The sequence below is a fragment of the Thamnophis elegans genome, chromosome 14, assembly GCF_009769535.1.
Source record: "Thamnophis elegans isolate rThaEle1 chromosome 14, rThaEle1.pri, whole genome shotgun sequence".
In the NCBI taxonomy this organism is placed as follows: domain Eukaryota; kingdom Metazoa; phylum Chordata; class Lepidosauria; order Squamata; family Colubridae; genus Thamnophis; species Thamnophis elegans.
In genome coordinates, this window is record NC_045554.1 from 199,264 (window position 1) to 213,837 (window position 14,574).

Below are 14,574 nucleotides of genomic sequence, written 5' to 3' on the forward strand. Positions count from 1 at the left end.
TAAGTGGGCAGAGGGTGGATGCCTCCAGGTCCAGGATCAATTACCTTCGGAGATGCTTTGTCTTTTGTTGTGGAGGTCCACGTGGTTGCCAAGCAATCTCCGGCCCTGTTGTTAGCACAGCACAAGCACGCGCAAAGGCCATGATGGCTGGGGATGCCTAGGAAGGCTCGGTGGTCTTGCAGGGTTCCCCTCGCAGCCGAACAGGGAAGGCACCTGTCGTCCCACATCTTCTCTGCCCAGCAAACCAGACGTTTCCCTTCCCTCCCTTTCGGCATTGCCAAGAACAGGACAACCTACACTGTCCCTCCAGGCTCCCCCCACCTCCTAGCCCCCACCTCAGTGCAACAGAGGAGGCCTTGCACTGTGCAGCCTATGGGCTCAATAGGTGCTCCAAACTGGGCAAATCGTTTAGAGTACACAGTTGCAGAGACTTTTCATTCCATGCAACTCGCAAAATATTGATGCGTGAAAGGAAGGGCAGAAGGGATATGAGGGAAATCCAGCAAGCCTGAGAACAGACGGCTAAGGGAACTATAGGTATATAAAAAATGAAGGATGTAGAGTAGGCCAGGAAGGAAAGGGGCCCCTGCTTCCTCAGGGAACAGGCCCCATTCCCTGGGGGAATCGGTGGGAGGAGCCCTTCTCCCCGCTGAAGCATCACCCAGAAGACAGCAATGCTTGGAGAGTTCTCCAGACCACCCAGAGAAAGCTGAAACCAAGATGGGGAAGCGCTGCTGAGGAGAGGAGCTAACCGAGGGTGGCCAGGAGGGGGAGCAGCTGAGACCTTCCCGTGGCCAATTCTCAGGAGGCCTCCTTGGCCAGCCGCTCCGGGGGGGGGGGGGGGGGGGGGGGGGGGGGGGCGCGTCTTGTGCCTGGTTGAATTGCAGCTCCTGCGAGTCAAGAACCTTAACTCCAGGGGCCGTGTTTGGCTCCCCCTGGTGGTCAGGAGGCCTTCTTGGCCTCCTTTCAACATTCCGGTCCTTCCTTCTCGGCATATACGCAAGGCCTCTGCCAATTTCACCTCTCCTTGACACATTGCATCTTTTTGAAGTAACAAAGATTAAATCATGACGGGTATTCACAGTGCTTTATTCTCTTTACCAGGCCCACCCAACTTCCCTGCCATTGGGATCCCAGCCGCTCGCTCTGCGGCCCCCAGAGGGGGGCCAACAGAGCTTCTTGGACAGATAAGACATAAGCTCATTCATCAGCCGGGGCGCAGGAGGGTCACACGCTGGCGGCCTCTTAGTGCTTCTTGTAGCGGTTCTTTGGGGTTTCCCCGCAGCCGGTTGTGTCGCAGGAGAGGGGGCCGGCCTTCTTCCCCAGGCCGATGCTCCCGAGCAGGTCAGGCAGCTCGTGGGTGATGGCCCTCTCGATCTTCTCCAGGAAGCAGCCCCCCATGTAGGAGCACTGCTGTGCGAGCAGCTTGAAGCTGTGGATGGGGTTCACCCCAAAGAAGTCCTTGTAGGCCTCGCGGTTGGGCAGGTCGAACTTGCTGACGTTGGTCTTGGCCAGGATGGACTTGAAGATGAAGAACTTGTCTGGATCCTCCACGATGTCCCTGAAGACCAGCTCCCCGTCGCTGAAGAAGGTCATTTTGTCCTTGTAGGTCTGCAAGTAGCGATCGACCAGGAGTGCGTGGATGCGAACCCGGATGGCGTGTTGGCGGATGAAGGCGATCTTGTTTTCCAGCCGGTTCTCAATCACCTGGTTGAGGTCTTCCAGAAGGGAGATCTCCTCCTTGGAGAAGAGGTCGCGGTGGGTTTCGGCTTGGTACTCCATGGGCCAAAAGGAGCTGACGTAAACCCGGGGGGGCTCAGTAACGTTAATGAGGGGGGCCAGGCTCCAGAACAAGGCGCCGTACACCCGCATGAGCTCTTGAGTAGCCAGGCTGTCCGCCTTGTTCAGGATGATCCTGATCTGGGACTCCCGGCCCTTCAGCTGGCGGAAAAGCATCTCCAGTTCCAGCCCCACGTCCAGTTTGGTCGGGTCAAATACCACGAAGATGAGATCGGCTCGATCGATGAACCATTGGCAGACGTCATTGAACGGGTAGCCTGCAAGAGAAGACGAAGAGGGGGGGACTTTGTGACCTTTGAGAGGAGGAGGAGGAGCCGAGGGCCACCCAGCTGTGACTCCCTATCACGGGGGCCGCGCAGCAAAGGGCCCTGTCTCTGAGCAATTATCTGCTGGATGCAAGAAGGAGCGTTTGCAAGGGGAAAAGAATAATAGCTAGTGGATTAGCCAAATTGCAGTGTCTCTCAGGCAATGGCTACGATGCTTAAATGTTTGTTATTTTAGTGAGCTTTGAAATGCTTTGAACATTAGGATGCTCAGGGATACAAGGCTGGCCGTTGTTTAACACCGGGAGCCGCTAAGAGCATCATTCTGGAGCTTTCGGTCTCTTCCGTTTGCTCTCTTCTAAACTGGCCCTAATCCCGAAAGGGCCTTAAAGTCCAATTAGTGGCTCGCCTCCATTTCCAGGCGCCCCACACCGGCTCCCTCTTCCAACTTGTGGGGTTCTGAGCACGGAAGAGCATCACCTGCTTGGCCCCACTTTGTGCTTTCTCTGTGTAAATAAAGCACCTGTTCCAAAATCTGAACGTTTTGCTTTGGGTGCTTTTTCTATTAACGATTTGCATCCTTTTTTCCATTCGGTTCCCTTCCTTTAAGTAATATTGAACACGGATACAAATGACTCTGGCAATGGTTGGGATAGAATCAATTTGTACAACCAACTGCTTCAATTCCAATTTCAATTCAATTTTTTTCAATTTACTTTATTTGTATGCCGCCCTTTTCCCTGAGGGGACTCAGGGCGGCTCACAGTTCAAGGGGGGGGGGGGGGAGTCTGGCCCTGAGTGAGTTTCTAACCACCTTTTCAAAGGTGGACCGAGATGGCTTTATGTAAGGGGTAACATACGGGTGGCAGCCAAAATGCCCGCCAGAATAAACCATCCCTCCCAAGATCCGGAAATAGAACTCCACCTCGCTCCTGCTGCTTCCGGTTTTCAATGATACCGGGGGTGTCCACAAAGGTGACCCTCTCCAAGAGCTTATGAGGGATCTCGATTCCGATCAGCTTCTCCAGAAAGTTCTGCCCAAACTTCTCGAGGGGGGAGAACGAGCGGGCGCTGTCTGCAGCCATGACAATGCCTTCGATGGTCTTGACTTTAGCACCATGCATTATGACGGTGAACTCGGAGGTGGTGGGTTCAGCCCCTGTCCGTGGAGAAAGGGAAGCCGGGTGCAGGTCAGCTACAGCCCCAGATGCTCCTTTGGAGGCCGCTGCCTTGCCAGCAGGCGCTCTAAGGAACCCCCCCTCCCCCTTTCAAAACAGGCCAGGTTTGCCACTCCAAAAACCCAGTTGATCTTCTAGAACTCTCTTAGCCTATTAGGCCCATTGTGAGTTTTGTTTTCTAGGCCGTCCTCACAGCTTAAGAGCTAACCATCGTCACATGCTTCATTTTCTGCCGGCTTCCCATAAACCCAGCATGATTTGTGGCTTGCAGATCCAGGCTGGTGCCTGAGAGCTGCGGGGGGTGGAGAGAAAGGAACGGATTGTATAGAGACTACTTCAGTTCTCTGTACTCCTGTCAGAGTTTCTGGGGCTGCCACGAATTTCCCCACAGCCAAGAAAAACTGGAAACCAAACATTCTGGCTAGTTAATTCAGTCTGCAACTGGGGGAACCTTCTCGACCGAGAGCCGGTTCAGGAAAAAACGTGGCCCGAGGGGTGGCAGGGAAGAAGGGCTACTCTTGCTGCAATGAAGGGGCTCCGGGACAGAAAGTTTGGAGTCTCTTGTAGGTCCGTCTGCCGCTAGGGGAGAGGGAGGAAACCAAGTGCCGGCACCTCACCCCTCGCCCTAAGCGCCAAGGCAAGGGCCTTTTTGGCCAGAAGCTGAAGGGAGAGGAGGCTCAGCCAGCGCAGCAGGGGGAGAGCTGGGGCTGAGGGCTTCAAACACGACGGGCGGCTGGCTGGCAAAGGGAAGGGAAGGTGCTCCCCGCTGTCACCCAGCATGCGTCTCCTTCCTGGACCCTCTGCTACTCTAGGCAGAAGACCAGCAGGGCCTCCGGTTACCTGTGTAGAGCTGATGTGGCGTGGCGTCCAGCCCCAGAAGGTAGTTGATCATGGTGGACTTGCCAACGCTCCAGGGTCCCAAGAAGAGCACCATCGGCTTGGAAGTAATCTCTCCGTCTGCAGAGGGAAGGGAAGAGCAGCGATTTGGAGCAGAGCAGGGCGGCTCTTCAGCCCTGAAAGTCAGCCTTGTTTGCCTGCAGGGGCATCGCTCCACTAGCCGCCCGCCAGCTGTCCTTGCCCTCCCCGGGGGGGCAACTATTCCAGGGAGGGTGAAGGCACCACAAGAGCAACTCTGAGGGAAGGTGGGGAAGGCAGGGCGGGCTGGGGGCTCCCCATGGACAGAGACCATCCATCAGCTCTGTGGGAAGCACCTGCCAAGCCTGGGCTGTGGGTGAAACAGCAGCCCCTCTCCACCCCACAACGCCCGGACGCTGGAGACCCCCCCCCAGCCCATGAACCTCCGGCAGAGGGAGGCTGGCCAGAGGGGCCCAGCCCCCCCTAGATCCCCTGAGCAAGTCATTTGCTTTGGCTGCCGGTAGCGCATCTTCCTCAGGACGGCAGTGCAGCTGAGACTTGGAAAGAGTTGGGGCACTTCTGTCCCTCCCCAGGGAAAGGCCCCCCTGTGCCGCATTTACTCTGCTGCCTTCCAGAAGGGAAACTGGTGCGCCTGACGCTCGGTTTCTGCATTATGACAAAGTCCAGTTAGACGCTTCCAAAGTGTGCTGCAGAATCCTCCCACAGACGCCAGGGAAGAGGGCGGGTGCTCCTTTGCCCAGGAAGGGCTGAGGTTGGAGCAGCCCGGGGGCTTTGGCAGCCATGCCGTCCTCAAGCCACTGACATGCCCCCTCCAGGCTTTCCTTCTCCCAAGCTCCCCGTTGCTGCCACAAGAAACAAGATTGGGGGCTCCCTATCCCTGCCTTCCCCGGCTGCCAAGGAGAGGCAAGGGTGGCCCACATCCTCCTCCACCAGAACAAGCAGGAAGGTGGCTGAGCGCGGGAAGGGGGAGCAGGACGGTGCCCTTTCCTGGGTCCAGGGAACAGCGGCCTGGCAGGACTGGCTGACAGGACAGGCAGCTCTACCCACCTGTGGCTGAAGAGCCCAGGGTGCGTCCAGGGTAAGCTGTGGGGCAGGAGAGGGGGGTTGGGGAAGAGAAAAAGGAGTGTGAGTTGGGGAGGGCGGGAGGGGGGGAGGGTTAGTCTGGGGCAGGAAAGAACGAAAGCAGAGCTGGAGCGTCCAGGAAGGGGCCCAGCTGCCCTCCCGGAAGCCCCCGGGGTTAGAGGTCATGCTGCAAGAAGCTGTGTCCTCCCCACACGGAGATCAGCTGGAACCTCTCCCCCTCCTTTGGGAAGGACGAAGTGGAGGCGCCCCCAGTCCCAGAGCACCTGCAGCCCTTGCAACAGGGCCCGGGGGGGGGGGGGAGACAGAAGCCGGGGGGAGCCACACAGCTTGGGTTCCAAAGTTCGTTCGCACTGGCCTCCAGCCCTGGGGACTGTGGCCCGAGCAGTGCTGGCAAGCCAGGGCAGTGGGCACCGACTCCAAAGGACACACCGGCTTTGGGAGGGCGACCCCTCTGGGTCAGTCTGGGAACCCCCCGGCCATGGGGAGACTTCAGCAGGCAAAGGACGCCTGCAGGATTGCAGAAACAGAAGGAGCCTTGAGGAAGAGGGAAACTCCACGGGGAGGGCAGCCTTTCAATCCTCCAAGTGTGGAGTTCTGTGTGTAGGAGAGCCAGAGAGGCCAGGGCCTTATGGGGGAAGCAGCGAAAAACCCCAGGATGCACGACCCATGTGGCAATGCAGCACCCCCCACCCCTGTGCAGTCCTCATCCAGAGAGCCCCCCCCCCCGGCTTTTCCCTAAAACCTCTCCTTGCTCAGCTTCCTATGCCGAGTCTGCCCCTCCTCCTCCCCCCCCAACACCACCTCTGGCAGCCAGACCCTTGCAGGCAGCACAACAGCACCCAAGCCCCCAGCCCACCTGCCTTACCCGTAATTTCATGCTGCCGAAGCTCATTGTACTTGTAGGAGTGCTCCAAGGGCTTGATGGAGGAGTGGTAGATTTTCCTCAGCCGCTGTAGGATGGCTGCAAGAAAGAGGCCAGGCGGAAAGTCAGCCCAGCTGGCTGCTCTAGGGGGTCCTGGGGCCTGCCATGCGGGGAGCCAAGGCTGCACTTGTGCCCGGACCCCTTGGCAGCCCCTCCATCACGCCTTGGGGCCTTTCCGCTCTGCAGGAGGGAGTCCAGCCTCACAGAGCTGTTGAGGGGCTGGGAGGAGCTGTAAGGGAGCAGGAGGAGAGCTGCCACCTGGGGGCAAAACCTTTGGTCCGGGCTGCTTAAGGGCAAAGCCTCGGCATGGCTTTCCTTGCAAGGGAAAAGATTAGCGGGCAAAGGTGGCAAGGGCACGCAGGCTGGAAACCAGGGGGCTGTCTACGCGCATGCAACGTAAACGTTTTTATAGCTCCCTCCCTCATCTGGGTGGATCTAACGCGGGTGGATGGCAGGCTGAAAGTGGCAGTCAAGTGACTCCCTTGGCACAACAGCTCCAACTGACTCAAAAGGGCGCCTGTGTTATCGTGAGCCTTGGTCACACAGTGGTTGGAGTGCAGAATTGCAGGAGGATTCTGCCCACTGCCAGGAGTTTAATCCCGGTTGGTTCAGGGTTGACTGGGCCTTCCATCTTTCCGGGGTCAGTAAAATGAGGGCCCGGATGGTTGGGGGCAAGAGGCCGACTCTTTAAGCCACCCCGAGAGGGCTGCGAAGCCCCTTGGAGCAGTAGATTAGTGCTAGAGCTCTGCACTGCCTTTTGGGGAGGCTTTGCGGGGGGGGCCCCCTGGACACGCGTGGAGCCCTGCTGCTACCTGAGTAGTCTTCTGCGGGTTTCTCTTCCTTCAGCTTCAGGGTGCTCTCAATGTGGGACCGGTCCCTCTGCGCGTTCTCCAGCTCCTCCGCTGAAAGAGCAAAGCAGAGGTCTCAGCCCACAAGCAGCACTCAGGGCCAAATGGCCCAAGGAAACAAGAGGCATTTTCGTTCACAGCTGAGTACAGAGATTGTTCTTGTCTGGAAAAAGCGCCTTCTTTTCTACCCGATTTCCACAAAAGGCCCAGCCAGGGAGCAAAATGATGGGCCAAGCTAGGAAGGACACCTGTCACCGCTCGAAAGAGGAGCCAGAAAGGTTTCCTGGCTTGAGCAGCCAGGAGGGGAGGGGGAGGCAGAGGGCAGGCCTTTCAGAAGGTCCCCCAAAGCAGGACAGGTTGCCCTGGGCCTCCAAGCCCCAACTAGTGGGTGGGGGGGGCACCTGGCCCATTGTTTTGAGTCAGTCCAGACAAGGACGCCCATATCTCCCTCCAGGAAGCCTCGCCTGGCTGCCCAGCTTTTCTTGCCAATAGCCTCGGGGGAGCCCTGCCCAGGGAGGTTCTACTGTGACCACTGGGTGCGTCTCCCAGGGCAGCTTCTCCACAGACGGCTGCCTCCAGCTGCCTAACCGGCCACGGCCACAATCTGGAGACACGCTGGCCTCAGCTGCCCAAAGAGACGGAGCAGGAAGGAGAGGCCTTCCTTCCTTCCGACTTCCCACCCTCTTCCCACTCGGGATTGCTGGCCTCACCTCCCCCCAGCGCTAACCTCTCCCTCCCAGGAACCCCTCCTGACAGCCCCCCCCCCCCACACACACAAGGACAGGCTGCCTTGCGTCCTGCTTTAGCCGAAGCCACCAGTGGACAGAATCAGGGGCTGCTTCCTCTGGGCAAGGCAGACTCCCCTGGAAAGGAACTGCACAGAGCTCAAAGGGGTGAACTCAGCCGCCTGGATCATTAAATCCTTCTTAGCCTCCAAACTGCCGCGGGGTTTCTTCTGGGAACCTGCCTGCCCGGAGAGCTTTGTGCCGTTTTGCTGCTTGGGACTAAAAAGAGCAACCAACGGGAAGAGGCCTCCTTCGCCTGGCCTTGCAATCCCATCCCGCAGAAAGAGCCCCTCTAGCCCAGGATCGGAAGCAGTTGGGGACACGCCTGGTTTCCCGAGAGCCAAGAAGGGTCAGGCGTCACGGACTTCGACTCCAGCCGAGGAGAGAAATCGGAACCAGAGGATCCTGGCATGGAAGGGGCTGCGGGTGTCCTTTCCAGAGCAGATTCCCCTCCAAGGACAGACAGCCATCCGCCCAGATCCAAGGACACCCTGCCTTCTAGGACCAAGTTCCCCCGGGGACTCAGGAATCAGGTCCCAAGCGAGACCTGGCAGGCTTTGCAACCCTGAGCTGAAAGAGCACCAAGCCAGACGAAAGGAATAGGGAGGGGGGTGGACAGGGCGCAGGGGGGAGGGGGGCTTGCACTGCAGAAGCTGCCTTGGGAGTCCAGGTCACGCCCCCCCCCAAGTGCCCCCCTTGGCCTGAGAAGGTTTGGCCTAGAAAGAGGAGTGAATGGCCGAGGCAGCTTTCCTGCCCATCCCGCGAGTCTGACTCCCCCCGCCTTCCTTGTTGGAATGCCAAAGAGGACGAAGGCAGCTGGCACAGGGCACAAAGGGCACGGCCAAGAAGATGAGTCTCCTGGCCAAAAAAGCTTGGTCTCTGCTGGGGGTGGCTGTGTGGCACCTCCACTTCCTCTCCCTGCAGGGTATCCTCCTTGGCAGATGGCCCATTCTGCTGCCGCTCCACACAGGCCACCTTCTGGGCTGCCCCCTCCGGAAAGAGAGCCTGGAAGGTCCTCTCTTCCTTGGACTCTGCCTCATTCTCCCCTTCCCCTTGGCAGCCCCTCTACCTGGCCCTCCCACCCGACCTCTGCAGCATCTGGGGGCAGATACCACCTCTGGGCCACTTTCTCTCTGCCGGAGGAGGAACCTTCCCTTCAGAAGCTGCTGCGCCTTCTGCCCCACTGCCATTTGGCTGCCCCTGGCCAAAGCCCCGTCCTTCCATGGGAAGCTGGGTGGCAGCTCCGGCTTCATCCACTGCAGCTCTTCCTCTGCCATCCGGCTCTTCTGGACTCCCTGCCAGGTCCTCCGTAGCTCCTTCCTCTGCTGGGTGGGCACTTGCTGCCTCCTCCGGCTCTCCCGGTTCACGCAAATCCCGCAGGACAGCCCTGAGCGTCTCCCTGGGTTCCTCTCTTGGCGAAGGGTTGCCCAAGTGCCCTTCCAGAGTTTCATCCACCTCAGGGGAATCGGTGAGGTTATCATCCAGCTGTGCCCCCAAAGGGCGGAGAGGATCCTGAGACGCCTCTTGGTTTCGTCCTGGGAGAAGACCGTGGGCCTCTTCCTCAAAAGGACTCTCCGTCTTTAGTGGAGCCTTTTCTTCACCCCGAGACCCGTCCACCCTTCGTGCGGAAACCTCCTCCGGCTCCCCCGAGCTGCTTCCGCCTCCTTCGTGACCAGCCGTCCCCTCTTCTTGGCCAGGGACCTCCCCTCGCTCAGCCGCGCGTGCTCCGTCCTCCTCCAAGGGGCCCCTTTCTGCGCTGTCCACGTTGGGGCCTGCATTGGTGGATCCCTCACCCCGAGGCTCCTCCTGGCTGCCTGAGAACGGGAGAGGGATTCCATTGAGCAGCCTCTGCTTCTTCACTAGACTTGGGTCTCCCGGCAAGAAGCCACCCTCAGCCAAGTTGGCAAAGTCTTCTGCGCCCTCCAGGGCAGAAACTTGCAGTTCTAGATAGTTAGAAGATGATCAGTCAGTTTCACCTGTGCCCCAAATTGCAAATGTGCTTCTGTATAAAAAACGGAACTGGACTCAAAGGGAAAAGCACGCTTTGAGGCTCTTCTAAATCCAATCCTGACCAGCAGATTTAGGATCTCGCTTGCCTGGCCTGGTTCTAGCTGCTAACTGTGTGCCAACAGTTTTGCCAGGTTGGGCTGGAGAACAGACGTTGCCCTTAACCACCCTCCCAACCAGCACCGCGGCTGTCCCTTTCGGTCTAGCAAGACAGACGGGGGGACGGGGGGAGCATCCCTGAGGGTCTTTTCAGGGGTCTTAGTCCCCTTGAGGCCATCCCCCTGGGGTCTGGCCAGGAAGTACATTGCCATCTTTCCCCACCCAACTGCCTTCCTGACTGTCTTCTACTAAAAATCCGAGCAGAATAAAAAGGGGAACCGCAGGGACGTCGAGGAGAGCTTTGCCCCTGCAGATCCGCAGTTAAGAAATCCCAGCCATCTGAAGACTAGCAGGGCTGGCACAGGCTAAAGACCAGCCATCTTGGCAAAGCCCTTTCCCTGCCATGCAAACAGAGAAGGCAGCTCTGGAATGATCTCCCCCCTCCCCTCAGGGCACTGGGGGTGGAATCTTTCTTCTCAAGTGTCGGGGCTGCTCGAGAACCCCCCCCTCCTGATTGCGGCACCCTTTGCCCACTCGCAGAAGCCAGGATCCAGGGCAGGAGGAGCCTCTTTGTGGATCAGGAAGGCAAAACTGGCGGAATCTACAAGAGAGAGATGCCAAGGGAGCCTCCTCCTCCTCCTCCTCCTCCTCCGTTGCTCCTGGAAAAGGGGATCCCCAAAGGAGATGCCAACTGCCTGAGTGGCACCCGAGATGTTGCTGTCAGCGCTGCTTCGTGGGCTCCAAGCCAGGCCTTCCAGCTGAAGAGGGGCTGGCTGGTCGCCCAGGAGAGGCGCTCCCATGCCATCCCTGGGCTTCCAACCGTCCCTGGCCGTTAGCAGAGGAAACCCGGCAGGGACTCCCTTTCTGATGGCTCCGACAGAAACCGCTGCATCTTGAGGCAAAGTCTCCCCCCCACCACACCTGACCCTCAGGTAGACAGCCAGGTCCTACCTGCAAGGAGCCCCACCCCCTGCCTGAGGACCCAGAGAGGAAGGGCCTGACACCCGGGAGCTGCTGAAGGGCATTAAAAAGGGGCCCAGAAGGGGAGGGGTGCTCGGTCCTCTTGTTCGGGGCTCCCTGGGAGGAAAAGATCCCGCTGGGGGTGGGGGCTTTGCTGCCTTGAAGAAAGTGGGGCACTTGGGGCTTTTGACGGTGGCTTCTCCGTCTCCCAATGGGACCCCCTCCGCTTTCTCTAGCTGGGCAACCTCCCGAGGAGCTTCTCCTGAGCGGGGCCTGGTCCTTCCTCCGCTCCGCTGCCCTTGTGCCAAAAGGCCAGACAGGGCCTCTGGTCACCCAGCGGAGAAGCCCAAAGCGCTGCAGGAGGCGGCTGAAGGGCAGGGAGGCACCCCCAGGGCTTATGCAAGCAACCTGCCAGCTGATCTGCAGACGCCCAGGAGGGAGAGCCACAGAATGGCAAAGGGGCCGAAGGAGTGGAGCTCAGCACCAGCAGCTTCCTCCTTGAGCTAAAAATATCCCCCCAGCCCTGGAGGGCAGGGGGGAAAGAAGTTGCTCTCGGGTGAAGCCCAGAGCCAAGAAACTCCCCCCCCCCCATTCTGGCTGACAGGCGGCACAAAGAAACATTTGCAGGCCTGGCAGGCTGAAAGGAGCCTCAAGGCTTACTCTGAGGGGGCAGAGCCTGCCCCTCGCCCTGTCTTTCCTAGGGGTTGGGCCGAGGGAGCCACGGTTCCCTGGGAGAGGCAGGGGGCTTCCTGCTGGTGGGTGGGAGGGCTCCCGTCCCTGAACTGAGTGGGGCGTCATTCCCCAAGTACCCTGGACGGTGGGGGAGAACTACATCTGCCCCAGAAACCCCCAGTGACGAGGGACGGGCGCTCTGGCCCACTACAGCAGCCGGCCCTTGTCTGCAGGCCACGCGGGGCTCAGAAGAGGCGGCAGGTGAGGGCAGCCAGTTCTGCAGACACAAAGCCAAGAGCCTGACCCGAGGAGGGATCCAGGCTCCCCCGCTGCCCTGGGAAGGCTAAGGAAGGCGCCGGCTGGGAGCTGGGGAGGGCAAGGCTGGCCCTGCCAGTCCAAGCAGCGTCCGGCCTGCTCAGGCTGAGGGCCACAGCGGCCTCACTTTCGCCAGCTTCAAGGCGCCAGTCGCGGGACGCAACCCAGAGGGAGAGCCAGCTCCAACCAGGGCTGTGCAAATCGCGGGGGGGGGGGGAAGCAACCTGAGCTGGAGGGGGGGGAGTAGCTGGATGGGAGGGGTCTGGCGCCATGATGGGGGATCCTTCGGACCTTTCCCTCGAGCAGCCCTCGCCCCCTGGGGACCCTCCCTCAGCTGAGCCCCCGGGACCCGGGAAGGAGGGGGCGCCAGTCTCCCGCGGGCTCCGGCAGCCCCGCCAGCCCGTCTCAAGGGAGCCCTCTGGCGGCCGGATTGAGAAGAGCTGGACGGGCGCTCCAGAGAAGCGCCGTTCCGGTTTCCTTTTACGACCCCGGAGAAAAAAGCGAGACGCGCCTGTTTTTCTGCCCTTCGGCCGAGGAGACAAAGGGGCCGGTTCCGCGCCCCCCCCCCCCTCCGCGTGCCTGTTCTGGGTGGGTGCGCGAGAGGAAGGGGTGAGCGAAGCCCCCAGAGCGGCTGTTGTGGGAAGCCAGAAGCGCTGCCCCATCTCCACACACGGCCACGGACGGGCCCTGCCGGCTGCGGCTCCGATGGTTTGGAGCCCTTTCGGAACTGCTTTGGGGCATCCGGAGCCCAGCAGGGTCTCTGGCAAGTGGCCGGGCTGAGCGAGGGCCTGTCCGGAGGGGACCCAGCCTCCTGCCCCCCACCCACCCCAGAACTCCGGGGGGCGCTTCCTGCTTTGCAGCCACCCCCACCCCCCCCAGCAGACGCCAACCAGAGGAAACACACAGCTGGTGAGACAGCGGAGGAAAGCGCCCCCCGCCCCGCCCCCGAAATTGGGTCAGCGCAGCCGGGGCCACGGAAGCCCTCCATACTCCGCCCGGAGCTGCTGAAGAGAGCCAGGCGGGAAGTGGCTGCTCAGCAAGTCCTTGGGAGGCCCAGCAGCCTTTCCCATGAATTCGCTCAGAGACACAACACTTTCCTCTGGCCCTGGCATTAGCCCAGTCCTGAGACGGAGTCCTGAGCTGCAGCCCTGTGACCAACCCACTCAATGCATCCCCAAAACGAGCTTCCTGGTCACAGAAGGCCTCCCCCCCCCCCCCAAGAATCATGCTAGATCTGCACTGCTCCGATGGGACAAGGAAGGGCCCCTGGTCCAGGTAGAGCCCACCCGTGGTTACCATGTGCCCCATCCAGGGTGAGGAGAGACTCCCCCTCCACCTTGCCCCTTCTGGGGGCATCCACTGTAGAAGCTGGGAAATGAGGCCAAGCCCCCTCGTCCCCCAGACCCGCAGGGGCGTCCTGCTGCTGGGAGGGAAGGAAGGAGAGGGGAGGGGAGGGGGGGGAGGAAAGCAGCCCCCAGCCCTGCTTGTCCATCTCCCTTTTGTTCTGGGAACCATACAATATGGCCTTAAAAGGCTACAGCTGGTCCAGAGCGCCTGTGACAGTTTGAGCAGGCAGCAGCTGAGCTGATGAGGGCAATGGGGAAGGCAGGAGGGGCTCCAGAGGCTGCAGGGCTCCAGTTACACGCCTGTTTCCATACTTAGCTCTGGGAGGCAGCTGGGAGGCAGCGCCCAGCCAGCAGCACCAAATTAACTCAAGGGCACCCAAGGGGAAGGTGTCGGATGCCACATAGTTCTGCCCAGGGGCCCCGAACAGGCAGCGGAAAACCCCAGTGGGAGGGGCAACCCTGGGGCCCTTAAGACACAGGGGATCCCTGGGGTAATAGGTCTCCAAGCACAGAGGAGAGGAGCGGGGTGCTCCCAGCACGGCTCCTACGGATCTCATAGCCCAGCCGCTCTTCCTCTGGCTCCCCTCGGTCCCACGGTGGCCCCCTCCTTCCGCCTCAAGGCTGCCACCCCCACCCCCCGCCCGGTTGCCTGCCACAGGCCTGGCATGTTGACCCTCCCCGTGGGAAGTTCTGGGCCTTCGGAAACAAGGGGCCCTACCTGCCGCCCTGAAGAGCACAACTGGTGCCAGGCAGAAACAGAAGAGCCTCAGCGCTGCCATGCTGGCTGCCAGGAGCCTTCTCCCCTTCCTCCGCGCTATTTATACCAGGGAAGGCTCCGGAGAAGCAGGTGGCCGCTTGGCCGCAGGGCCCACGCAGGCGATGGTGCCGGTGCTGGACTACTGGAGGCCCCTCCCCAGCCGGCCTCTTCACCAACCTCCGTCAGTCCCCACTCAGAGGCAGCCACTAAGGGGGGGGAAGAGGAGGGGCGTTCTGGCAGCTGCTGCCCAGGGCTGAGCCCAGAGCCAAGGTCCCAGAGGACGGGCAGGGGGGGGGGGGAGGAGGGGCAGGGACCAGCTCTTCCTGCCCAGGGACTCAGGAGAAGGAATCCAACCACCAGCTCAGTGCTGCCTTGGCACAGCATTTTCAGGTGACCTGCATGGCCACGGAGGAGCCGGGCAGCCCTCCCAGCCTGCAAAATGCCTCAGAGCGGATGGTGGGTGAAGCTGGTAGCTTTTCGGGGCAAGAACAGGAAATTGGTGGGCACAAGACAAAGGGCACGGCTGCGTCACAAGAGAACTAGCGACCCAGGGGAAAATGTTGCCAACCAACCTTCCTCCCGACTGGCAGAAAAGGCGGGGGGGGGGGCAGGGGAGGCCAAGCTGCCCCAAAGGTTGAAGAGACCCCATGAAGGAGGCGGCTT

At 60.4% G+C, this 14,574-nt stretch overlaps 1 protein-coding gene across 2 annotated transcripts; it reads right to left on the minus strand.

Moving 5' to 3' along the window:
• Positions 1-1,070: 1,070 nt before the first annotated feature.
• Positions 1,071-14,121, minus strand: SRL (sarcalumenin). 2 transcript variants are annotated; one of them, XM_032230868.1, is made up of 7 exons: positions 13,873-14,121; positions 8,871-9,698; positions 6,935-7,024; positions 6,066-6,161; positions 4,082-4,198; positions 2,989-3,222; positions 1,071-2,057 (listed from the first exon to the last, which is right to left on the minus strand). In XM_032230868.1, exons 1-7 carry the CDS (start codon positions 13,931-13,933, stop codon positions 1,246-1,248), a joined length of 2,238 nt encoding a protein of 745 aa, XP_032086759.1. In that variant the 5' UTR covers positions 13,934-14,121; the 3' UTR covers positions 1,071-1,245. The 2 variants fall into 2 exon arrangements, with proteins under 2 accessions (XP_032086759.1, XP_032086760.1); XM_032230869.1 differs by lacking the exon at positions 8,871-9,698 and having other exon boundaries at positions 13,873-14,119.
• Positions 14,122-14,574: the final 453 nt, after the last annotated feature.